The sequence below is a fragment of the Mauremys reevesii genome, linkage group 7 (assembly GCF_016161935.1).
Source record: "Mauremys reevesii isolate NIE-2019 linkage group 7, ASM1616193v1, whole genome shotgun sequence".
Lineage (NCBI taxonomy): Eukaryota > Metazoa > Chordata > Testudines > Geoemydidae > Mauremys > Mauremys reevesii.
This window is the reverse complement of record NC_052629.1, coordinates 66,456,564-66,480,544: the sequence shown is the minus strand read 5'-3', so window position 1 is coordinate 66,480,544 and position 23,981 is coordinate 66,456,564. Positions and strand designations below refer to the sequence as shown.

At 46.3% G+C, this 23,981-nt stretch overlaps 2 protein-coding genes across 20 annotated transcripts in view; one reads left to right on the top strand and one right to left on the bottom strand.

The window, feature by feature from the left end:
• WDFY4 (WDFY family member 4) overlaps positions 1-23,981 on the top strand; it is a 251,942-nt gene that overhangs the window by 170,290 nt on the left and 57,671 nt on the right. For all 9 annotated transcript variants that reach the window (XR_005601150.1, XM_039546658.1, XM_039546659.1 and 6 more), the window contains 5 exons: positions 2,273-2,393; positions 4,304-4,389; positions 5,495-5,557; positions 21,343-21,385; positions 23,135-23,254. Coding sequence is in view for 8 of the 9 variants with exons in the window: in XM_039546658.1 (XP_039402592.1) it covers positions 2,273-2,393; positions 4,304-4,389; positions 5,495-5,557; positions 21,343-21,385; positions 23,135-23,254 (433 nt within the window). In the remaining variant the exon portion in view is untranslated. The remainder of the gene's footprint in view (positions 1-2,272; positions 2,394-4,303; positions 4,390-5,494; positions 5,558-21,342; positions 21,386-23,134; positions 23,255-23,981) is intronic.
• On the bottom strand, positions 1,126-18,864 carry LRRC18 (leucine rich repeat containing 18). 11 transcript variants are annotated; one of them, XM_039546669.1, is made up of 3 exons: positions 18,722-18,864; positions 16,610-16,770; positions 9,672-10,619 (listed from the first exon to the last, which is right to left on the bottom strand). In XM_039546669.1, exon 3 carries the CDS (start codon positions 10,517-10,519, stop codon positions 9,749-9,751), a length of 771 nt encoding a protein of 256 aa, XP_039402603.1. In that variant the 5' UTR covers positions 10,520-10,619; positions 16,610-16,770; positions 18,722-18,864; the 3' UTR covers positions 9,672-9,748. The 11 variants fall into 11 exon arrangements, 8 of the variants coding, with proteins under 8 accessions (XP_039402603.1, XP_039402607.1, XP_039402604.1 ...); XM_039546673.1 differs by having other exon boundaries at positions 9,672-10,526; XM_039546670.1 differs by having other exon boundaries at positions 18,628-18,785.

Below are 23,981 nucleotides of genomic sequence, written 5' to 3'. Positions count from 1 at the left end.
GCTGCAAAGGTGCTTCTAATCATTAGGGAGGGACAAATGGCCAAAGGGGCTGGAGGTTCTGGTCAGTGTGGAGAGGCACCCCAAAGACAGAATGCTGCTCCAAATGTGGCCTGAGACAGGACTTCTGGAGCTGAATGCTACTATTGCTTCCTGCTTTTGACCCATCGGGAATGGCTCATGGGAACCCACTTTCTCACGTCTGGTCCCAGCTGGAACCCAGAAGAAGAAAGGCAGCTGCAAAAATGGAAGTGGGTGAGAAAAATGAACCAAACTTTTGTGAGGCCTGAAGGCGCAGCTTGAGCTTTGAGTAAAGGTTCATGTGTGTGTGTGGGGAGGGGTCTGATTTCATCCACATCACTCTTGCCATTCTTAATAATAGCACCTCCATCTGTGGGCTGAAGGTGAGACAGACCTGTGACAGAGACACCAACCGGCAGGAGGAGAGGAGCGTGAGCCAGGGCTGCAATATAGACTGAGGTTTCCTGCACAGCCTCCACAGCTATGACCCTTCAGAGAGAGGCTGGCAGCTAGCCACGTGGTATCTTCCCGTGCTCCTAGCCCACAAAGGCAGAGGGCTCTCTACGTAATACAGTGCAGTAAGGTCTTGACTCAGGAATAAACCCCCTGACCCATCTGGATCCAGAGAAAGGAAAAATGGACAGGAATGACAGAATCTTAAAAGGAAGGACTTGGAGTCCTGCAAACAGCCACAGATGAGTTCTGTTGGGAGCCACTCAGGGACCACATTCCAGCATCTGCCTCCACCCCCAGCCTTGGGACAGCATGGAAAGACACCCTCGCTTATTTCAGATGCTTCAACAGGACATAAAGCCAAGGATAGTGCCTCAATTACCTGGATTACATGGGGCTGGATTGCGATACCCTTGCTCCTGTTGAATAGGCCTTACTTGTGCCATGAGTAGTATCACCGCAATTGATGGCACTTCTTGACAATAAGGTACTTACTGCTCAGTGTGAGTAAGAATATCACAGACTGAGCTGAAAGGGACTTCCACCTTCAGCTGTATTGACCTTTACCTGCTTATCAGTAACAAGCATTTTCCAAACATCGTTTAAAGTGAGGAGTACTTAGCAATTAGAGTTGCTTTACTGGATATGGCTATTATTTATATTACAGCCCCACCCGAAATGTGCTAAGCATATAGAGAGAGATAGGAAGACGCAGCCCCATTACAGATGGAAATTATTCTCTTTTTCTGGTGTCATTAAGTGGTGTTGGTATTTCCTTCTTCATCTCTCCCATCTTTTATTCATATGGAACATTCTTTAGAAGAGTCTTTTGGTTCATTGGTTGATGAGTTCCTATTTCTTTCTCCAAGGCTGAAGGGATCATAATTAATACTTGGCACACTGACCCTGTTTTTATGATTCTTGTTTTATTGAAAATGGGTTTGTAGGCTGGCTTTCTGCTCATGCTCTGTGGATGCATATGGGGGTGTTTGTGCTCAGAGTCCACTGGGAAGTGAGTAACTCATTGTTTTTCTCATTGACTGTGCATCGATGGTCACTGCTTTACATCCACTTCCTACTGGATAAAATGTTAGTGATCGGATGAGTTTGTATGATTGGGTGAATCAAGTAGTGACCAGATCGGCTTCTGGGAAAACACTGTCTCATGCTTTCACTGGATTTCTTTTAAAGGACGTGATCATTTTGGACCCAGTTATTATACCTCTCCTCAGACTGAGTAATATGTGAAGACCCTTTCAAGTCAATGGGACTATCTGAGAAGTAAGGTACTACCAAATAGGGGTAAAGATATCACAATGCAGCCCTTTGTGATCAACAACGTCCCTTGGCCATGGCTCTACTTCATCCAGACCTCCATCTCCTCCCACCTCGACTACTGCAAATCCTTTCTCTGTGGACTTTTTTTGTGTCACTGCTTTTGAGACAGCATGTACAGAATGCTGCTGCTGTCCACTTACATGTCCTAAAAAGCATGATCACACCAAACGGACCTTCACGCTCCACTAGCTCCCTCTTTGTTTCAGGATCCAGGATGAAATTGCCTTCAGGGTGTTTGAAACCTTCCATGCTCTGGCTGACATCACAGACCTTCTAGGATACCAGGCTCTGTAGAAACGTACATAAAGCCATTTGTGCATTAATGGAGGGTATTCCAAGACTAAGTGGTGGTGGCTGTGTATAGGGTTATGCCCGAGGCTTTCCTCACATCCAGCATGTTTGTTGCAAAGGCCTTGCTTGTTCTTGTCCATCTCAAACACATTTCTGTTTTTACCTCTTTCAGCATCACCGATCCATTTATTTTCAGCTTATGCCACAAAGAGCAAGGTATGGGAGATCAGGCATGTTCCCGTTATGCGTACAGTGACATTAAAGAGATACATCTGATGCGCTTTCTTCTACAGGTAGGTGTCAATACGCCATGTTGTTTGGGAAACAGCTGCAAGAAAAGTGGTAAAATATGACCAGGAACCAGAGATGACCCCTACCTGCCAATAGTGGGGGCAGAGTGAAGGCAGCTGGCTTCAGCAGTGTTACTGAGCATGCTCAGTACAAGCCAAACAGCATATTTTGGGGGGGGGGGACGTGACCCCCATGCCCCCGCCACTGCCTCTGCCAGGAACTATTTGCATTATAACGCCTAAGGATTGGACTTTCTCCACTCCCACAGTACTGCTCTTGTCCCCATCTCTGCTTTGCTATCTGTGGATGTTGGAAACTTCTGTCCCTGCTCGCCAAAGCATTAGCCCTTTTATTCCACCGTATGACTTCTCAAGAACTGAATAAGTATTACCAGGGAAGAATTGCTATGGAGACGTGTCCCTTATAATTGAGGCCAAGATTTCCAAAAATAGGTGCCTCAAATCAGTCCATTAAATCCTGATTTAAGCTCCTAAACAAGTGGACCCATTTTCAGTAGTGCTCAGCTCCCATACACACCCAAAGAAGGAAAACAGAGAGCTCTGTTGCTCCTACTCTTGTGGGATAACTTTTCAGCTAGTGAACCTGAACCTCTACTAGAGCGGAGTGAATAATGGATTTTTCCATTTGGGGAACGAATCAAAAAATATGAAAAAAAAATTGGTTTGGTTCGAACTGAAACAGAATCTTTTCGGGAGTTTATTTTATTTTATGGTCAAAATGAAAAAATAATTAGAGTAGAACTAATCATTTTGTGTGACCCATAAATGATTTTTCCCCCACTTTTCATTTCCTTTCAGGCTGTTTTTCAAGTGTTTTTCACCTATTTCTTTTAATTAGCTACATTTCTCAACAGAACCGCATTTTGTTTCGGAATGTCAAAATGTTTTATTTTGAAATCATTTAATTTTTTTTTTCAGACAAAACTTCTAGCCAGATTCAACCCGAATGTAGGAATACTCATAGTGCCCTCCCCTCCCCCAATGCATTTTTTCATAAATTTACTATTCAGCCAAAAAAAAAACCACTGGCTCCAGTCATTATGGCTGCAACTCCTTTGCCTTTAGTAGAAATACATCAAGGTTGCCCATTCAGTTCAGTCTGTTTTAGCCTTGATCTTGCAATGAGAATCTCACCAGAAGTCCTTTCAGAATCAGACCCTTAACTTGCCATAGAGCATTTGTGAGTTGTTTATTGCAATCACTGCTTTCCTATTGCCTCTTGTCTTATACTTAGATTGTAAGCACTTGGGGGCAGGGGCTGTCTGTTCTCTGTGTGTGTACAGCACCTCACACAGTGGGCTCGTAGGTGCTATTGCAGTGGAGATAATAAATAATATTAATGCTTTTACTAGAGCAATTGGAAAAAATAAATTGATTTGGCCCAGCATAAATAATAGGTTTATAAACAAATTGTCAATATCATGGTGGGGGGGAGACAGCAACTTTAATCACTAAAAGCTTCACTAAAGAATAGCATAAAACCCACCCAATTTAGAGGAGATGTCTCATAGGTTTTCCTTTGAGCTTGATTCAGAGTTTAGGAAGGAGTGAACATTCTTGGTAAAAGACCTGTTTTAGCTAGCTGATGGACCAAAGGTTTGGAGGTTGTGTTTGCTTCTTGAACTTTCTCCAGCCCGTTGGATCTTGCACATTGGGCTGGTTATATTGTGCAAGTCACCCCTCATAGGCTGGTTATATTGTGCAAGTCACCCCTCATAGGCTGGTTATATTGTGAAAGTCACCCCTTGTGATCCCACCCGCACAGAGCTCATTACAAAATCTGGCCCTTAGTGCTGAAAACCCTGTAAAATTGGGCAAACAATACGTTTCTCTCTGCTATGCTCACCCCTTGCTCCAGGGGTCTCCACGGTACAAATGGTTTATCCTTACAGGAGATCGCCTTGGAAATATTCTTCAAAAACGGCTATTCCAAGTTTCTCGTCTTCCATGACAGCGACAGGAATAAAGCCTTTAAGAGGTAATTACTGCTTCAGTCTGGCATGTTAGCACCAAGGTCACAGCAGCTGGTATTGTTTTACGCTTGCGGCACCATTCCCCTCCATTCCCATGTGTCTCCCAAACAGCGACCCTAAGGGTTCACTCTAAAATTGCAGCTCCTGGGTCTTTGGATGCTTCCATTTAAGCATGAAAAACATAATTTCTCCTGGCCAATGTCATTTTTCCCTTGCTGAGCTGTAAGTTTTTTGGAGCATTGCTTATGATTTTTTAGTATTAGGTACATAAGATGAGTTTGGTTCTCTGGCCTTCACTTTAAATCTTTGGCATAAGTAGAGCTGATGTGACTTTTTAAACAGTGGTGCTTTTGTCTAGGAGAGAAGGCTTTTCTTTTATAGCTGCTTTGTCCTGGTGGCATTTTCCCTTGCTGACGTTAGAGTATAAAGTGGATGATTTGCACATTGCTTTCTATCAGCCACTTTAATTTAACCACGATGGCCTGGCAAAACTGCAACTCTGGTAATAACATTGGGTATAATTTGGCTGTCCTTACCAAGGCAAAACACTCATGATGCAGATATTCCCAGGTGAAATTCTGTGGCCTAGATTGATCATTATGATCATTTAATCTAGCCGATCATAATGATCCCTTCTGGCCTTAAAATCTATGCATAGGCCCAATGGAACCTTGCCTAAATAACAACTGCAGGTTCTGAACCATTCTTCCTATCTAAATTCACCTTGCTGTTTCAGTTAGATAGGGAAACCTGCCTTAAAATGCTGCATAGTATAGCCATTGGCAATTAACCGGCAGCCAGATTCTACCCCAGAAGCAGCTGCATTTTAGTGATGGATTAAGTGCTTCTTTGTTGACTGAATATCAGTTCAAGGCTCCGATTCAGGAAGCACTTAAGCTGAAGACCATCCCTATCCAGGACAGCATGTAAGCGCCTACTTGGCTTTAAACATAGCAGATGTCCCACTGACTTAAAGGGCTGTCCTGAATGTGAGGGAGGGGTCTTAGTTTGTAAAGTGCTTTGGCATCATTTGGGATTAAACCTCAGTGATTATTACAGGTAATAACCCTTTTAAAGACCACGTTGATTTATTTTCTCCTCTCTGTTTAGATTTTGTTCGTTGCAACCTGTTTTGAAGGCAAAAGGAATAACTGAAGAGTCCCTGAATATAAGGTAATAAGCCAGAATCATTCCCAATCATTCTGATAGTTGTCTGCAATAAATGTAATTTTTGTTCTACTTTAAGAAAGGACACTATAAATTGACATTTTTTGTTCCCTTTAAAGCCTATTTCGAGTTCAGAGGCATCCCAAAATCTCCCCAAAGCATTTGGCTGTAAAATATCTTCATTACAAAGGCATGAGGGATGCATTAAGTAGCTGTTATCCATAGTTAATTAATAATGATTATCTTCTTAATATGACTTTATTGGTAAACTCTTATGTAGATGGTTAGTGTGGGGAAGAATAGGGAACAGACAGTCGACGACGTGAGGTTAGAGAGCTAATCCATAGTGCTGCTGCATAATGGCCTCTTTAGTGGCCAGTTAGAGCAGACAGTGACAGATGTGCCTAGTGCACAGTGATGCTGCAGAACCAACTATAACAGCTTCACGGTAGAGATCCCAATGTGCTGCCCCTCGCCAAGTGGAGGGGAGGGATAGCTCAGTGGTTTGAGCATTGGCCTGCTAAACCCAGGGTTGCAAGTTCAATCCTTAAGAGGGCCATTTGGGAACTGGGGTAAAAATCTGGGGATTGGTCCTGCTTTGAGCAGGGGGTTGGACTAGATGACCTCCTGAGGCCCCTTCCAACCCTGATATTCTATGATTTCCAAGCACAGAGTGATGTGACTGGGCAAGTATTCTGTGCTGATCCTGAATACCTGTGTACTCAGAACTTCTCTTGAGCTGGATGCCCAAGGAATATTTCCTTAGGCTCCTAATTGGCATCTTCAGTATCCCTGGGTGACCGTCCCATGGGTTGGCAGCTCCTTTTGAATCAGATAAACACTCAGAAGTTTGGACGATTCTCTTAACCCACCAGATTGCTTGGGCTGGAAATCTCCCAGGAAGAGCCACTTCCATTACTTCCTGCTTGCCCTCTTCCCAGGTTCTAATGCAGGTCACTGGGCCCCAGACCATGCAGGGCTTTGTAGACCACAGCAAATGGCTAAAGCTATTCCTGAAAGGGAACCAGAAGCTAGTGCAGAGCCATGAGAACAACTCTTAAGTTGTGGGAGGGTCCCAAATAGTTAACAGTGTTGAGATGTAAATGATCACCAAGGGGCACGAGCATCAGTAGCCCATTGAGATAAGAGAGGTTGCGCCTCTCTGAGCAGGCGTCCCTCATCCTTGTCAGGCTCACATAGGTGTCTCCATTGGTTACTCTCAGATCACTGGTTTTAGGTTTACAGTTACAGAGTTACTTTTTTGGACTTGAAAGCTGACACTCCAGAGCGAGAAGGCAGCTTAAGACAAGTACCACCAGTCCCGGCCCAGGCTGAGCCCTGTTGTGACTAATGTGGGTCTCTGAGAAACCCAAAGAAGATCCTAGAGTCAGTATGGAGCAGCACGTTCCACTCTGTACTGGGCGACTGATATCTCTAGACAGAGCGAAACAGCCCAAGGACTGGTGCCATAGGGATAGATTTATTCTATGTTTACCCAGCACTCATCAGTCAGTAATATTACGAGCCCTCCTGGATCACGTCTTCATGACCTTTGGGCTGGAGTTGGGCTCACGGGTAGGTGAGAGAGGTATGACTTGTGTTAGGCCTTATCTTTGCTGAGGTTTAAGGAGCCTAATTCTGCCTGTTCTGAATCTTGGAAGCACAGTTGAGCACAAAGGGTTTTTAGTCCCCATGAGGATCTGCCTGGAATGTTATCCCCTTGAGGGGAGAAGATCTCTTCTACATTGTCCCCTCTGAGGAATGGGGATAGAAGCTTGACACAGCTATCTCTTGAGACAGCTGTAGTGTGAGCTGACAGACACCAGACTCCACATGCTTAAGTGAAGGATTAGAGAGAACATCCTCCTACCTGGAAATGCTTCTCTTTAGTAAGTGCCCACATAATCACCTGTTCTGCTCTGGGAACTGGAGGACCAAGAACTCTGTGTGTTCATTGTCTCTTCACACATGCTGGTGTCATTCCTGAGTAGGAGGGTGGGATCCCTCACGAGGAGCACAAAGTCCTCCCTCCCCACAGGATAGACATACTGCTTCCACAGCATCCCCAGTCCTTGCTGTCCCAGCCGAGCTGGGGAGTGGGACCAGACTCTTCCTTCCTGGCTCCTGCATGATAGTGTAATGAACACTCATCAGATAGTAGCATCGCCTGCTACTCATGCAGCCCTCTCCACCTGGGAATCTTGCAGGGTTTTATAAATTATTACACTTTGCGACACCCTGTGAGAACAGAATAATCATTTTAAATTGGGAAAACTGAAGCATAAAGGTGCAGTTTCATGTAGCATATTAAAGTAGTGGAAAGCTGGGAATAGAACCCAGGAGTCCCCACTCCCAGTCAAGTGCTCTTAACCACTAGACAACGCTCCCAGAGTTGGGAGTAGAACCCAGGAGTCCCAATTTACTCCCTCCAGAATGGGCTGTTACTAGACTGCTGAGCAGCAACCCACGCACACCATTTTATTCTTCATTTAAATATGTTTAACTCTCTGCCACCTCCCATATGTTGCTGTGGCCCCAGCCAGCACCTTGTCCAAGGTCGGTGTTTGGCTTGGCTGCTTTGATAATCTACTAGTCTAATGCACCTGTATGTCACTGTCTTCCTGCCATCGGTAGGGTATGCCCTGAAGGTGCAACAAGGAATGCAAATGAATTTGTGTGCAGAGGTGAAAGAGCGTGTGTGTGTGTGCATGTGTGTGTGTGCGTGAGAGAGAGAGAGAGCAAGAGAGAGAGAAACACACCATGGGGACACCAGAATGGGACTAGGGGTGAGATTGTAAATTCACCTGCTGCCACCCCTAGATTGCCAGAGCAAGAGAGGGACCTGGATTATGGGCCCTATACAATGCACCTTAAAAAAGGACCAGAAGACACTTTGGTCTAGAAGGGAGTTATTTCCTGCCCCCCTCTCTTAGGGAGGAGGTGAGTCTGTGATAGCTTGGAAGTGAATGGGGGAGGGGGAAGCCAGGCATAGGGGAAATGAGGCCAGTTGAGATGTCTGTGATAAATATTTCAGCTCCCTGATACATGGATGCAGCATCCAACACTGAAGCCGGTGGGACCTGCTTGTGTGTCTGAGCAAAGAATATGGCTCCTTGATTGCACTCGAGGAGACAGAATTGTGTATCATTATACATTGTGTTTCACACCTAAATTACTCCTAGTAGTGTAATGATCTGACTAGTGTCAGAGGTCAGTACTGACACAGCTGGACAGAATTGAAACTGTGTCATAGGCCCTGTACTGTTAACAGCTAATGAAGATTCTCCTTTAGACACAGCTTTTGGGGCATGTGCTATGGCAACAGGACGGTCTGAGATTTATCCTTGCTGGGCCCAAGAGCTATTGGGGAAATTTTCCACAGCCCAAGTCCCCAGGAAGATCCAAGGGGCTGTCTTGTGCAGCACACTGGCAGCTATATTTTTCCTAAAGAGAAAGATTTGTGACACTTTCACATGATAGGCTTGCCAACTCTGCTTTCCCCTCAGCCCTACAAAGTCCCTGCCTCCAGAAGATAGATGGAGTGGGACTACAAAGAATCCAACTTTGCCTGCACTCTCAAGACGTAAGATGCTAGGAAGATTTCTCCATGCAGAATGATCTTGTACAAAACTGGTAGATACTGGGCCAGATCCTGGAGACCAGTCCTTCTGCCCAATACAGCTCAGGGCCATAAAGGAAACTTTGAGCAACCTTTATGCCTGTCTGGCCTAGGGTTTTCCAAGTCATGCTAACTGGTCACAGCCCTTCAGGGGACTGAGGGCAGTTGGCGATAGGCTTGATGGAGCAGTTTCTTGGCCCTGATGGGTGGGGGAAGAAGAGTTGCAGGAGCCCTATGCCACTTGGAGGTTTAATTACGCTGCAGAAATCCCCAGGCAGCTGGTTCCTGCTTCATTCTGCTGGAGCAGCTCAAAGCAGGTGGGACAGGAGTCAGGATCTGGCCCATGGTGTCTCCTGGTAAATAAAAGTCAGGAACCAAGCATGCCCTTCCACCTTTATTTTTCTGCACTTCTATTGCTTTGAGGCCCATTCACTGGTTTAGGAGAAACAGCAGGCCCTCTCCACCTAATACGGAGCAAACCCTTAAATGAAGAAAACTGCAGTGAGGGAAGAGCTGTTTATTGGTTTGGGCTGGACGCTGTAAGAGTCGGATGGACAGACTCTGTGACACTGCCACCTTCACCGCCACTCCGCTTGGTTATCCTTTGCCGTGGAGTTGGGTGTCATAAGGGAAGAAAAGTTTGGCTTCCTCAGAGAGGTGGGCACTGCGTTCTTCAGCTTGTTCAGCTTGTCCCTCTCCTCCTGGCACCTCTTCAGACAGGGGCCACACAGGTCTTTCTCGTCCACCAAGTACAGGGCTTCGATGCGCTTGATGGTGTCGATTAACAGTTCCTCCTCTGTTGGCTGGGGGAAGGGGTTCCTCTTCACGTTCATCTTCTTGAGCTTGGGGAGCTTTGCCACACTGTTGGGGATGGTTGTCAGGTAGTTGTCAAAGAGGCCCACTTCCTTGAGCTCCTTCAGGGCCCCAAGGGTGGTGGGGAGGTTGTCGATCTGGTTCAGACCTAGGTTGAGGGTGCGCAGGTTCTTCAGCTGGCTCAGCTCCACTGGCAGGCTCTTGGTGGTCAGCTTGTTGTTGCAGATGTTGAGGTAGAAGAGGTTCTGGAGCATGCCGATCGTCTCCGGCAGCTTCTCGATCTGGTTGCTGTGCAAGTCCAGCCAGCGCAGGTTTTGGAACTTCTCGATGAAGTCTGGGATTTTCTTGATCATGTTCCTGCTCAGATCCAGCTCGTCCACGTCAGCCAGCTTGAGGATGCACTTAGGGAAGGTGGTGATGCCCATCTTGCTCAGGTCAAGGCGGCGTTTCCCATCAAACGTGATCTTGATGGAGTTTTTGGCGACTTTCAAGGTGACCTTTTTCCCTTTGGGGCCTTTTGCTTTCCCCTTGGCCATTTTTCCACTGGGGAAGAGAAGTGGGTCAGATTATGTCAGGAAGGAGTATTCAGATGGAAGGGCCCAAGTGAAATCTTCTGAGGTTGCTTGCTGTTAAACCCTGGTTCAGAATAAAAAGTGACCTCGTTAGAAGTTAACACATAACCACTGGACTCTTTAAAGTCACAACATTTCCCTTAGGGGCATGAGTTCTCCACCTGGAGGGCATGATTCCCAGGGGTGTCATACATAGGTGTCGGGGTTATGGCCCAGTGCAGAGGTTTTGAACGACTGGTCTGTGGTGTCCCAGGGTTTTACTGATGGAGTATGGGGACTCTGGAGCCTTTCACCACTAGGGTGCTGGTTTCAGTCCAGCCTGTGCTGATAGGGGATAAAAATGATTGCCACCCATTAGCTCTTTGGTGGCCTGTGTGAAATAAGTGGTGGGTCTCAGTCCAGCCCCCAGGGGGCACTTGTTCACCTCACAAAAACCCGTCGTCCAAAAAGGTATTCATTAGATCAGACGCTTTGGAGACCAACTGGCCATACTCCTTAGAGAGCAAGTGTGTAGCAGTGCCTTCTTCCCTCGGTGCAGCCTGGTTACAAAGGCTGGGCAGAGGGACCAGGATTGGGCCCTAGGCCCCCGTTCAGCAAAGCACTTATGTACTTTAGGCACGTGCGTAAGAGCTTTGCTGAACTGGGGCCTTGAGTCGTCATCAAAGTAAACATAATAACAGAGCTAAATGCAGCGCTATTTTGTACACCTTCCCGTTTCTGTTGACTTTAACAGTGCTACAGCCAACGTAAGTCTAGACACAATTTGACCTAATGCTTTACAATGAAATTGTTACCTTGGGACCATAAAAGAGACTTTTAAAGAAAAGAGTGCCTATGTTCCCTAAACAGCACCCACAGCTGCCCTTCCTGTATGCAGAGAGATGGCACTGCCCAACAGGGACGTTGCAGGTAAAGCGTACCCCTAGGGAGCACAGGAAAGAGTGTCCTAGCAGTTCAAAATGCTTTGAGATCATCTGAGAGGCGATGCTACAGAAGGGCAACAGAAAAGGCTATAAAACGCTTATAAGGCCTGATCCAGTGCCCACTGGAGTCAATGGAAACCTTTGGCTGTACCTATTGTGACACTGGTGGGCAGATTTTCCAAAGACCTCTCCACCCAGATACTATGGTGACGGTCAGTGGTATAAACCCCTAAGGCAGAACATCCATCTACCTCCAATTGTGGAGCACTTCTGAAAATCCAGCCCATAATAAAGGACAGGGCTTTGCTGAATGGAGGCCTAGGTGGCTCATAATACACTGCAATCGCAGGGATGTCATTAGTAGGTGAAGTCATCAAAGGTAACTAACAATACACATCAGCAGTAAAAGAAATAGGAGAATTCATTGGCAAGGAGTGACAGTGACTGTAGCTGCTGGGGAGCTGAGAGGAGCACAAGTTACAGCTGGCTAATCTCCAGCTGATCCGGGTGCTCCTGCATTTAATTGTAAAGAGTCAAATCACGGCTTTGATGAATGATTGTTTGGGAAGCAATATGGATTTGTCTACAATACACTTCTCCATTAGAAAGGCTTCATTACAAACCCTTCAGGCTTTTTGGCTACTCATTAATCATGTGCAAGTACATCAAAAGGGAGCTCAGACTGGAGATAAGACATATCGGCTCCTTTCAATTATATGCCGTAGCCCAAAACAATGCAAAGGCAGGGTAGCTGCGTCAGTCACCCGCGCCCTGCCAGGCCTTCAGAAGTGAGACAGACTCTTCAGGAAGTTTGGGAAACAGCACCGGGTTTCAATCTTGCTGAGAGCTGAATGCATCTTTTGACCACTTTTATTTTTAATATTGTTAGATAGATTTCAGTGCTGTTATCAGTCTAGCCTCATACACACCCATCACTCTGTCCATCTATTGTGCTTCTCTACCATGGTAGTCTTTACTGCATGGATCTTTACCCACCCCTGTGAGCTATGGCAGGGATGTTATCCCCATTGTACAGATGGGGAACTGAGGCACAGAGAGACTAGGGGACTTGCCCAAGGTCACACAGGAAGTAAATGGCAGGGCAGGGACTTAAACTCTGGTCTCCCATATCCCAGCAATCAAAGTGTACGTATTGGTGTTAGCCCAGGAGGGAGAGGGTGGAGTTAATCTCCAAGGGGAGCAAGGGATGATGTCAGGATAACCACAGTGAGCCATGTTCATCTCTAGTGACACTCCACTGACTGTAGGGGATGAATTTTGGCCTCATCCTTCCCTGTGTTACTCATAACACCGCCGAGTCCAAACTCTGGGCCCAAGCTGCACTGTCCTGGGGAGAGGCTAGGAGGGGGTGGTACCCGGACCCTGGATGCTCTAGGAGGGGGACTTTCAAGTTGACCTTTCAAGTTTCCCTCAAATTATCCCCTCAAGGGTGAGGGCTTTCAGGGCCTCCAGAGAAGGCAGGCAGTGTGGCTTCCCAACCCAGCTGATCCTTAGGGGCTGTGGAGAAGGGGTCACCCAGAATCCTGTGTAGGATGTCAGTGCTGTCTCTCTGGTATCCTTCCCCAACCCCCATGGCAAAGCCCTCACTATGGCTGTGCAGTAGGGTATTAGCAAGTCAGCCAAGGACAAACCTGCCCCTCTAGGGCTGGGCTTCTATTCCCATTTTGATTTCCAATAAGACAGGCCTGTGTCCTTACTGCATTGCTGCCCCCTCATGCTAGGAAACTGCCTGCCTGGCTGTCTGAGCAGAGGAGAGTTTTGTGGAGCTGCCCTGGGGGCCTCTCTCTGTTGCACCATCACGGGAGTAGCTGGAGGGTGCCCAAAAGAGAGGATGGAGAGAGGCTGATGCTGCCCTCAGTGACAGCTGTTTGCTGACGTCTGTGGTGTTACATAGGCATTGCTACGGGCAGGATCTGACCCCCAGACTAATTCAGCCTGAACGCTGCTCCTGACAATAAGAGATTTTAACAGCCAAACCCGATTCCTGTAAGGAATTAGGGCAAAATCCCCTCCTGACTGTGCAGGGGGAGCAGTGCCAGCCACATGGGAGATCTCCGAGCCTCCTGCTAGCACAAGACAGGTTCAATCAGCGCAGCAAGGAGCTGTGTGGGGCAGGGCCCACCTTAGACTGCAATGAAAGATGCAGCTAGCAACCCCCCTTCAGGCACTGCCTGTGGACTCTGCTGCAGAGTTCTGTGCTAGTGTTCTCTTGGACTCCGGGTTCCAGTCCCACCCAGGCAAAGAGGCTCTCTGTATCCCCGCCCCTTGTCATTAATGCTGGTTGGCTAGAGCAGGAGTTAGTGGGTGCTATCCTTATTTCGGAACAGTAGAGGGAACCAGAGTGCAGAAAGCAAGGTGGCTGGGGCTGTTACTTGAATAATGAATCCAGTTTAACACTTCTGGATGCCTGTGCATCGATGCCCTTGGCTGGGTCATTTGTAGGGATTGAATTTGTGACTTTGAGGGTGGGATGCATAAGCCTCTCTTGCTCAAGCTAAAGAACCAGCTGCATTCACTGGAAGGCAGCAACTGATTCATGAACCGCATTATGTGATTCGGAGGGGGACAAAGACACGCACTGAGTTAACGTGGGTAGTACTTGGGTTCAGATTTGTAAAGGTATTTAGGTGTCTATCTGCATCTTTAGGCATCTTAAAAAATATGGCCCATCATTGCTTCAATCAAAAGGCAATATGCCCCCTCCTTCCCCTGCGTGCATCCCCACCACAGGAACTAGCTCCAGGGAGCATCTGGAATCTCTGAGAGATGTTTCCTTTGTAGTAACGTAATGGCTGGGTTTCATACTTACAACAACTGTGATTTCTGAGCCCACCAGCACGACTGAGCATTAGACCTCTTCCGAAGTTCTGGGGTGAGGAGGCAGCCCAAATGGGATGGAAAGCTTTCCTCTCCGTCTGTGGTAAACTAATTAGCAGCCTTTCACAGGTCTGCGGTTGGAGATAATGGGAGCTTGTTTAGCCCTGTCTGGGTCTGGTTCCAGCTGAATAAAAGGGCTCCAACTCCTTAGCTATTGACATTAAAAATTCAGGAATGGCAGGGGACAGCCTGTGGTGGCTGTTAATTATAAATATTCGATATCACAATTACACTCCCAGGGAGGAGCTGGAGAGTTCGGGCTGGAGACTCATGCCCTGCCACCTGAACAAAGAATCGGGAACACGACGGAACTTTCTTTTAGCAAACTTTCTTTCTTTGATCATCCTGTGTGTTCTCCCTCTGGGTTAATGTGGAACCTGGGCCTAGGCAGCACTGCTGGAGGTGCTGACTTGCCAACGAAGCTCCTGACCATAAAACCCCGTTTATCCATACTCCCTGGCTAGATTGGGCCTTTAAGGCACAGGGCTGAATGGCAGATGGTGCGGAGCTGCACTGCCTAGGGTGGTTGTGCTTCTATGTTGTCAAACCTGTCTCCCCGTTGTTGCATGCAGAACGGTGGTGCACAGGATGCAACTGATGCATAAGGTTTGTGTTTAGGTTAGAACCTTGGCCCTGCCTCCTTTGGCATGGTGCAGGAAGGGAAAAGACCTTATGCTCCCTGAAGCATTGGGACTATGATGCAGGGTGTGTAATGGGTGGGGACTCCTTGTTCCTTCCCAGCCCCTGCATACCTGTGCAGGGCCAGGTATATGACATAGCTGCTTAGACCCCTCTGATGGGTGAGTGGGAGCTGAACCATCCCCAGCCACCGGGAGAATGCAGATCCTCTCTTGGTCCTGATGCTCTCTGTGCTGCCCCATCCCCAGTCTCCCCTTTCTCAGCAAAACACTTGGGGGAATCAGCCCCTCTGCCCAGTCACCTCCCACAGAGTACTTCGTAGAGGTCTCCCCACTTAAGAGTCTTCTCCCACATCAGGCTCCCTGAGCCCAGTGCTGGCTTGGTCTCTGGAGCTTGCTCAATAAATGCGCTTTCTCTGACTGCGGCAGTGACTCCTCCTCTACACCAAGACTCCTTCATCTCCCACAAATCCCGTGGGGTGCATTTCTGCTCCCTGCCCCTCTGCGCCGCCTTTGACCTTAGCTACCACTTGACCGTGCTTAGGCTCACTCAGCTGTACATATCTTTCAAGGCCTTTAAGGACTCCTTCCTTTCCATCTTCTTCGGTCTCTTCCCACCCCCTTCCTGTGCTGATTTTAGTTCATCTCCTTGGGGCAGGCAACATATCCATAACTGGATCACGTGGCTGGTGCTACGTAAATAATAGCCATAGAGGTATGGAGCCCAGGGATAAATCTTTCCCTTTCGTGTGCTGTAACTTAGACTTGCCAAATACAAGAGATCAGCTACTGAGCTGCCCATTCTCTAGAAATCTGGTGGCTCAGAGCTACCTTTTGTTTGCTTTGTGCCTAGACACTACAGTGACTGGGCCTATAGATTGAACTGAGATTGATACACAATCAAAAGCCAAACCAGGTGCCGTTTGTGTTTTGCATTATACCCTTCGCGCACTAGCTGGCAGGTACTGCAAATCATAGTAGGATTCATTTTCCTGCTTACTGTTTCTTGTTGTCGGCTACAACTTAATATGAAGGAGAGATTAATTCACTGACTCCCTTAAACACGGTTTCTGCTAACAGGGACTGGTTTAGATTAAATGGATCCTGTTAGCAAGCAGGAACTGCAGCTCCCTTTAAATTCCCTTAATTTTCCACACTGCTTCAGAACAACCCTGTTAACCTGCAGCACAAACATTGACACCCCCCAGAAAAAAGTAAAGAATATGTCATCTAAACAAGTCTCTGGAATTGCAACGGTGCTGTATAGAGCAGTATGAGATCTTACCGGCTGGCACCTAGGAAGCATCTACGCCAGACGCGTACACATCGCAAGCTGCCTGCTTTGTCTGTGCAGCAGAACGAGCTTCCATGCTCTGTCAGTGTGCAGTTGTCTTCTATGTAGTCTTCTCTGAATAGTGAATTAGTCCTTCTCCCGAGTTTGTAAATAAAACCTCAGTGTGCTGGGGAAGCCTGGGCAGATTTGCTTTCCGCTAAAGTCCGACTTCCTTTTTTTTTTTTTTTTAAACGGCAACCTTTCAAGAAATCATTGTTTGTGTGTGTGTTGGGGGTGGGGGAGAAGTGTTCTAAGAACTTACCCAGCTACAGTGTCACCCTATTCAACTCTCCTTCCACAGCCTGTGAAAGTTTTGTTCCTAAGCAACCGGAATCCCAGGTCCTTGGAGATCATTAGCATAATGTTTTGTTCCAACATGCAGGTTACGACGAGAGCCGGAAAGGACTCAGCAGCATGCAGGTCCTGGAAATGTCAGATTTGGATTTATGCAGAGAAGGAGACCATTGCAACTGGGTTAGGAAAGGAGAAGGGAATTGAACTGTTTGTTAGCTGGGTGCGTTAGCTGTGGGTTTCGGTTATTTGGCCATTTCATCAGACTCTGCTGTAGTGCAGATGGGAGTTGTTTGCAATGTGTAGTTCTGATCTTACAACACTTATGATACCATCCCCTATGTTGATCCATGGCAACCCAGCTAGGCGAGTAGACACAGCAGGGAGTAGACATGGCACAGAAAATGACCACAAAGTAACCCCAATGCTGCAGCAGTTAGTATGAGCTGCTGTCTGTATGCAGCTGCCTCTGATCCCCTTGGAACAGAGTTATTCATTCCACCGTGCCTCCCTGGGGGAGCTTCTCCTGTTATGATGTGTGAATTTACCATAATTCTTCTCTTAGGCCTAGGGTAACATGCTTGTGCTTTCCGTGGCCAGGTATGATGGCTTCAAATCACTGAGGAAAAGAAATAGCTGTAATTTAAATATGTTGTGCAAGGGGCTGCCGGAGGTGCTGTCTTTCACATGAGGTGTAAAACCAGGGAGCTGTTTGAAACATGTGTGATCATTAAAGATCCCAGGATGGTCTGGGCATGAAACACTGGGTTTAGTGTTAACGCTGGTGTGCTTGCCAGGTTCCAACACCGGTGAATATAGTCCGCCTGCATCCCACTGCTAGTTATGGTGTACACGGTATACTTGACTGCCTGTGCTTCTCTGCACTGGATGCTACATTTCAGTAGTGGAAAAGATACCCCTATGCCTGTATAAGTTTTTGTAAAAGGCCTGTGGTGTCAAAGGCATTCTGTAAATATAAGATATACTTTTGTACCACTCAGGGGTCTCAGCACAGTCTGACCAAAATGAGTTAAGCCTCACCACAGTCTTGTGAGGTGGGTCTATAGCATGACCCTCATTTTGTGAAGAGGTAAACTGAGGCACAGAGCAGTCATTATCCAACTCAGGAATACAGCCAGAGTCTTGTCGCCTATCAAATAGGGATGATATTTCCCTAACTCTCAGGGAAGGGTTGGGAGGCTAAATTGACTGATGTTCATAAAACACTATAAGATACTCAGGTGGAAGGTGCTACAAAAGTTCAAGCTTTTAAATTCTTATTCTTATTGTTTACATATTTCATATTTTCCCACCATCGTTGGAGTGGTGGAAGAATATCAGGAACAGGTAAACTGGAACAGTCAAATAACAGCAACCTTGCACCACTACCCTCATGTCACCTAAACTGAACCTTGCTAAGGCTTGAGGAAAAGCTGGCTAACTTTAAAGGGAAAGCAATTATTTCCATGCACCTCTACTCTTCTTGGTCGGTGCAGGAAGCAGAAGCTGGATTGTTGATATTCCAGGGAAAGGTCTGTTTGTAGAGTATTTTCAACTCAATGCGGAGCAGGTAAATACTGGAAATTCCTCAAGGAAGCTGCTGCTTATCAGAATTTCTACCCTGTTTTGCAGACTTTAGAACTTCAGATAGTTGAGTAAAAACAACAGGAGTGAAATCCTGGCCCTACTGAAATCAGTGGGAGTTTTGCCATTGACTTCAATAAGGGCAGAATTTTACCCCAGGGCTTTGATGAAACCTTTTGAGCTTTACCCATCGCTAATGCACAGAGAGCTCTGGCTGGCTGTAACTAGAGTGAGGCCACAGGCTGATCTTCATCGGATAGGGATTAATTAATCACTCCATGGATGGCCCAGGCAAAGGTAAATCATCGTGAGCAGACATACATAGTGCTCATATATTACAGTGGTTAACACCCTAGAAATAGCATACACTAGATGGACACTTCTGTTGAATCCAGGTAAACTCACCCTCTCGGAAAAGTTCAGCTATTTATGTTTATAAAGCTCCTGTCCCCCTTTCCTTTTTGGCACTAGCCCTGGATTTTGTTTTAAGTGCACTCACTGCTCTGTGGTAGCTGCTGCTGATCTACTCTCAGCCTGCGCTGTGTTAGCTGGGGAGATGTTGGCTGGAGGCACGTTGTTTGATGAAAGATGGTCAGGGAAGGGGGAGGAATTGTCTTGACCATCCCAGGCCTGTGGCCAAAGTTCTGACCTCTGTGAGTCATCATGTTCTGGCACAGAATTCCAGAATCTTTGAGACTGGGAGGGGCTATCAAGTCTAGCCCTCTACATCCCAACAGGATATGCCTGAGATGGGACTATCTAGACTTGCCCTTGCATACCTCCATGAGCATGGCTGACTCCTCAATCTCTTTAAATTCTGCAGCAACCACTTAGAACTGTGTGACGCAGGCAGAGGTCTAAGTGGCCCCCAGAGAATCCCCATTAGCTTTAGGAATATAGGGCCTGTGAGACACAGCTCAACAGTTCTGTTTCTATCCACTAGAGGGCAGTGGTATACCTATGTAAATATATGTACACTTGGCCAATTGATTGCAATATCTAATATTTTAATCTCCCCCATAGAGTGGTGCCTCTTTAAAACTCTGAAGGACTGAGGGGTGCAGCAAGTTCATACGTTGCAGAACTCCTTCAGAATTCCCCACCAAGGGGTTCACCACGGACCCTCGATTAATGCCAGCAGCCCGTGCACCCCTGCCAACTCGTCCACCCCTACGAGAAGCAGGTTGATCCAATCCTGCCTGTCAGCTGATAAAACCCAACCTGATCCCTCCGTGACAGGCTCCCTAATCCAATCCCCCTACAACCTCAGAACCTGACCATAGGCAAGCTCCTTAACCCCTCTCCCCCTCTCGTAGCATACAGTCTGCTTTCCTCCCTTCCAGAATGTGCTAGCCAAGGCGATGCACAAAACTACAAAACCTACACATAGGAACGTGACAAATGGCAGGTGTTTATAGTACCCCAATTTGCTACTTTAGAATTCCTAAATTCCTGGGCCAAATTCTACTCAGAATCAGTGGTTCAAATCCAAAGTAATCCCATTGTAGTCAGTGGAGTCCCTCCTGATTTACACCATGTAACGGAGAGCAGCATTTACCTTCTTGTCTTTAGGGCAAAGAGCCAAGATCCATCCTCCCATATCAGATGTGAATGACACTTGTTGTTTGCGTGCCTGGTTGCTATAAACTTAACATATGATTGGCTGGTCACACAGGGGAACTAAACAAAGAAGTGTATGAGTTTTAGGTCGTGAGACAGAATCAGTCCTAGATTTTATTGTTTGTTCAAAGAGATTAACCCATAATCTGCACTAAAAACATTGCCTAAGCAACAGGCAAATAATACTTATCCTTATTCTGAGACATTAACTTGTCCAATAGAAATTATACAGCAAGATAATGACAGAGAGAGGGTTGGGTGAATAATTGATTTTTCAGTCTAAGGAAAAATTCATTTCACACCGAACAAAATGTTTCATTTCATTTTTGAGTGTTTTTTACCTTTTTTTGGTAATTAAATCTTGCTATTTTTTAACAGAACCCCATTTTGAAACAAAAATCAAAATGTTTCATTTAGTAAATGTAAAAATGAAACATTGTGACTTAATTTTTCTTTTTCTTTTCTTTTCTTTTCTTTTGCCAAAACTATTTGACAAATTCAATTCAAAGCTGTATTTTTGGGGGGAAGGGAGGGAGGATGAATAAATTATTTGACAAAAGAAATTGCTTGGTTCCAATTATATAATCATTAGGGTCATGTTACAAGGATTTATTCCTGATAATTCATTAAATAAAAAGTGGTGGTGAAAGTAGAAAATTCTAGGTTTTCTCCTAGATCGTTGATTTTATGGCCAGAAGGGACCGTTATGGTAATCTACTCTGACCTCTTGCATGAAACACAGGCCGGAGAACGTCACCCAATAATTCCTGTTTCAAGCCCATAGCTGGAGATGAGCTAGAACATATGATTTTATTTCTGGGGAGTTAGTAATTCTGTCTCTGAGAAAGTCACCATTCTGGGGCAATGTACTCATAAGAAAAGGCCCCTGCTGCCCAACTGAGTTGGCAATACCACACGGCAGCACCTTGGCAGGTGACATCCGTCCAAGAACCAGCCAGACACTACCCTACTTAACTTTTTGGGTTTAACAAGAGCATAGCCCAAGGTAAGAGGTTTGAGGGCACTACTACTAAACAACATACTTGGTTTTGGTAGCTCCCCACTATTTAAATATATTCTATGCCTTGTTTTAATTTGCTCAGAACTCTTGATGCTTTCACCTTTTGGGCTGAAATTTCCTCAACTTGTAATCTTCTTCAGGGCTATTTTTAAAAAAAAATGAACAAAAGTTGCTGAGCATTTATGAGAGTGAAGAGAACAAGGAGGGGGGAAAATACACTTTTCCCATTATTAAAAATAATACAAAAAACACAAACCTGGCAACCATTTTTTCAGAACTGCTCTAGGTCCAAAGTGACTGAGGTGGGAAAGCAGAAATTTTATATGAAGATTGATTGGGAAATAGACTTTGTTAATGAGAAAAGCCTATTCAAAGGAAGTTGGGGTGCAGGGGAGGGATTGGAATACTAATGTAATTTCTTAGTCATTCTCCAGTGGTTTTGAAGCACATGGTGACAATAAAAACTTTGTTTCATGCAGGAAGAACACGGGAGGGGAAAAGACGATGCTCCAGAAGTGGCAGGTAAATGTAGACACATCTCTGGCTAACTCTCTGATAAGTAAAACCATGCCAGTAGCTAGGAGAGGAAAGAAAAGGATGGACCAACTCTCTCTGCCCTACTGCAGTGTACCAGGAACCCCAACAATACTGCTAAAAAGACAAACTTCATCCTGCAGGGCTTAGAGTCAATCTCTCACTATTTGGGATTGGGGTGAGACCCTTCATGAGGTGCAGATTAGCCCACACTGGGTTATTGCAGGTTCCTTGCACCTTCCTCTGAAGCAGCTGGTGCTGGCCACTGTTGGAGACAGGACACTAGGCTAGATGGACCTCGGGCATTAGTTCTTTGCTGCAGTGATGCCTAAGATGGCCACTCTAGTCAAGATGAGGGGATGTGTAGAAGGAGGTCTTGGCAGATGTAAATCAGCAAAGCTCCATTGTTTCACTGGAGTGACACCGTCCTACACCAGCTGAGTGCCTGAACTGTAGCTTCCAGTGGCTACGCACCTCTGATAAAGATCTTGATGGCCACAGAAGACAGTGTAGAAATCCACGGGCTCTATCCCATTTGGCTCTGCAGGGTGTTTGCCAGGATTCTCATGCACATGGATAACAATAAAACAGTTGTGTGTTTGGCTCTCCATCAAACCATATGAAAGCAATGCAGTTCCCTGTTACATACATATAACACTAGAGCATTTAGTGGTTTCAGCCAGTATGCAAATTACATAGTCTGAAGAAGATCCAATGAGAAAACTTATTTAACATTTTGGTGAACTGATTATTATAAAATAGTAGCAGGCTGATGTAGGCTTGTGCTGATTTGAATAGAGGTTGCTGATGGATTATAGTATTTATAACACTGTGGCCCAGCTGAACAGGGGCTCCTTGGAGTTCTGAGAATGTTTCCAAAGTTTAAAAGCAGCTGCCGTCTCTGATGGCTCAGAATCCAGGCCAATGGGCATTGCTACCATCTGAACATTGTTACCAGCTGAGAGCTCTTTGTAATGCATGCAAAATAAGCTGGTGGGTTCAGTCCAGTTTCTAGAGCACAGATGTCCAGATCTCAATGATTGTGCGTGTGTGCACACAGCACCTAGCAAAGCACATGCCATTGAGCCCCCTAGGTGCTAACACAACACATATATTAATAATAATCATCACAAGAACTACCCTTACAATTGGCACCCTTGCTGGCATTTCAGCCCAGAGATCACAAGAAGGATGAACTCCCCTCTCACCCAGAGAGGCGGTCTCTCCAAGTCAGGTTCAAGGCACTTTGCCCTGTGCACGCTGGGGACAAGGAGACAATGTGTGGGATATTTGCATTGTCAATTTCCAGGCTGTGTTTGTTTTGTGAATTAGTCCCCAGTAAGGGGACTTCACTTGCCAGGACAGTCACTCTGGCACCATTCACAACGAACTGAAAGACCAAAAACTGCGCAGTGGCTATGGGTAGCGAGTAGAGCTGGGAACTATTTTTTGTTCTGCTGGAAATGCCCAATTTTGAAGGTAATTTTCATGTTTTCATTGAAAACCCATAAACCAATTTTTTCTGTTGATGTTTTTCACCAAAACCCCAAAAGCTTTGTGAAGAAAATTTTTGGAGAAAATAGAAACTTTTTAATTACCAATAAAAATATTCCCATGTCCCGACTGGCTGTGCTAATGAATTGTGTTTAGACTGTGTGGGGTTGGCTCTTACTGATTAACATGGAGCCAAGACCAGCTTCACCTTAGGGGTGTGATGGTTTTTCCCTGACGTGGCAGAAGAGAGAGATCAGTAACTTCGACTACCTGATGTACCTGAACACGCTGGCTGGGCGCACGTACAATGACTACATGCAGTACCCTGTGTTCCCCTGGATCCTGGCTGATTACCACTCCCAGGTGAGCTCTTTGTGCTTAGTAGTTTTTCTGTGCTTTCTGCAGTAGAAGCCATGCAAAGGGTTCTTCACTGACGTGAATGCTGGGGTGAGCCTAGTTCTAGAACCCACTCCTGAGGTCTCGAGCCAGGACTGTACTGTGCCAGAGAGTGGGCTCAGAACAGGGCCAGGGCTGTGACCCCTTCTCAAAGGGCTATGGAGGGAGCAGACCCTGTGCTCCCCTGAGAGCAGGTACTGCTGCTTGTCCCTTCATGCAGGCTGTGCCAGTCTGGGTACATCTACACAGCAATCAGGAGGCACAGTTGCAGCACGTTGAGGCATACCCGATCTAGCTATGATTGAGCTAGCTCACTAAAAATAGCAGTGTAGCCACAGCGGCATGAGCCAGCTGCCCAAATACAGTACTGTCTGGGACCATAGAGACATGGGCAGCTGGCCTGTGTCATCATGGCTTCATAGCTATGTATTGCGAGCTAGCTCAGTCCAAGCTAGCACATGTATGCCTATGCATGCTGTCCTGATTGCAGTGTGAACGTACCCTCCGGGTGGGAGGCTCCTTGCACACACTGCCCTCTCAGAGGCACACGCCCTCTGCTTCCAAGGATCCTTCCCTCTCCCTTGGGAGGGGGATCTTGGTAGCATTGAACCTCTGCCCAGAATGGCAGATATGCTGCAGTTTCTGCACTATATGCTGGGGTCACTCCATGAACCAACCAGCAAAGGGGTGATGC

Bases quoted from the DNA above. Each gene is read 5' to 3' on its own strand.
- LRRC18 (XM_039546669.1), bottom strand. From the start codon at position 10,519: ATGGCCAAGGGGAAAGCAAAAGGCCCCAAAGGGAAAAAGGTCACCTTG.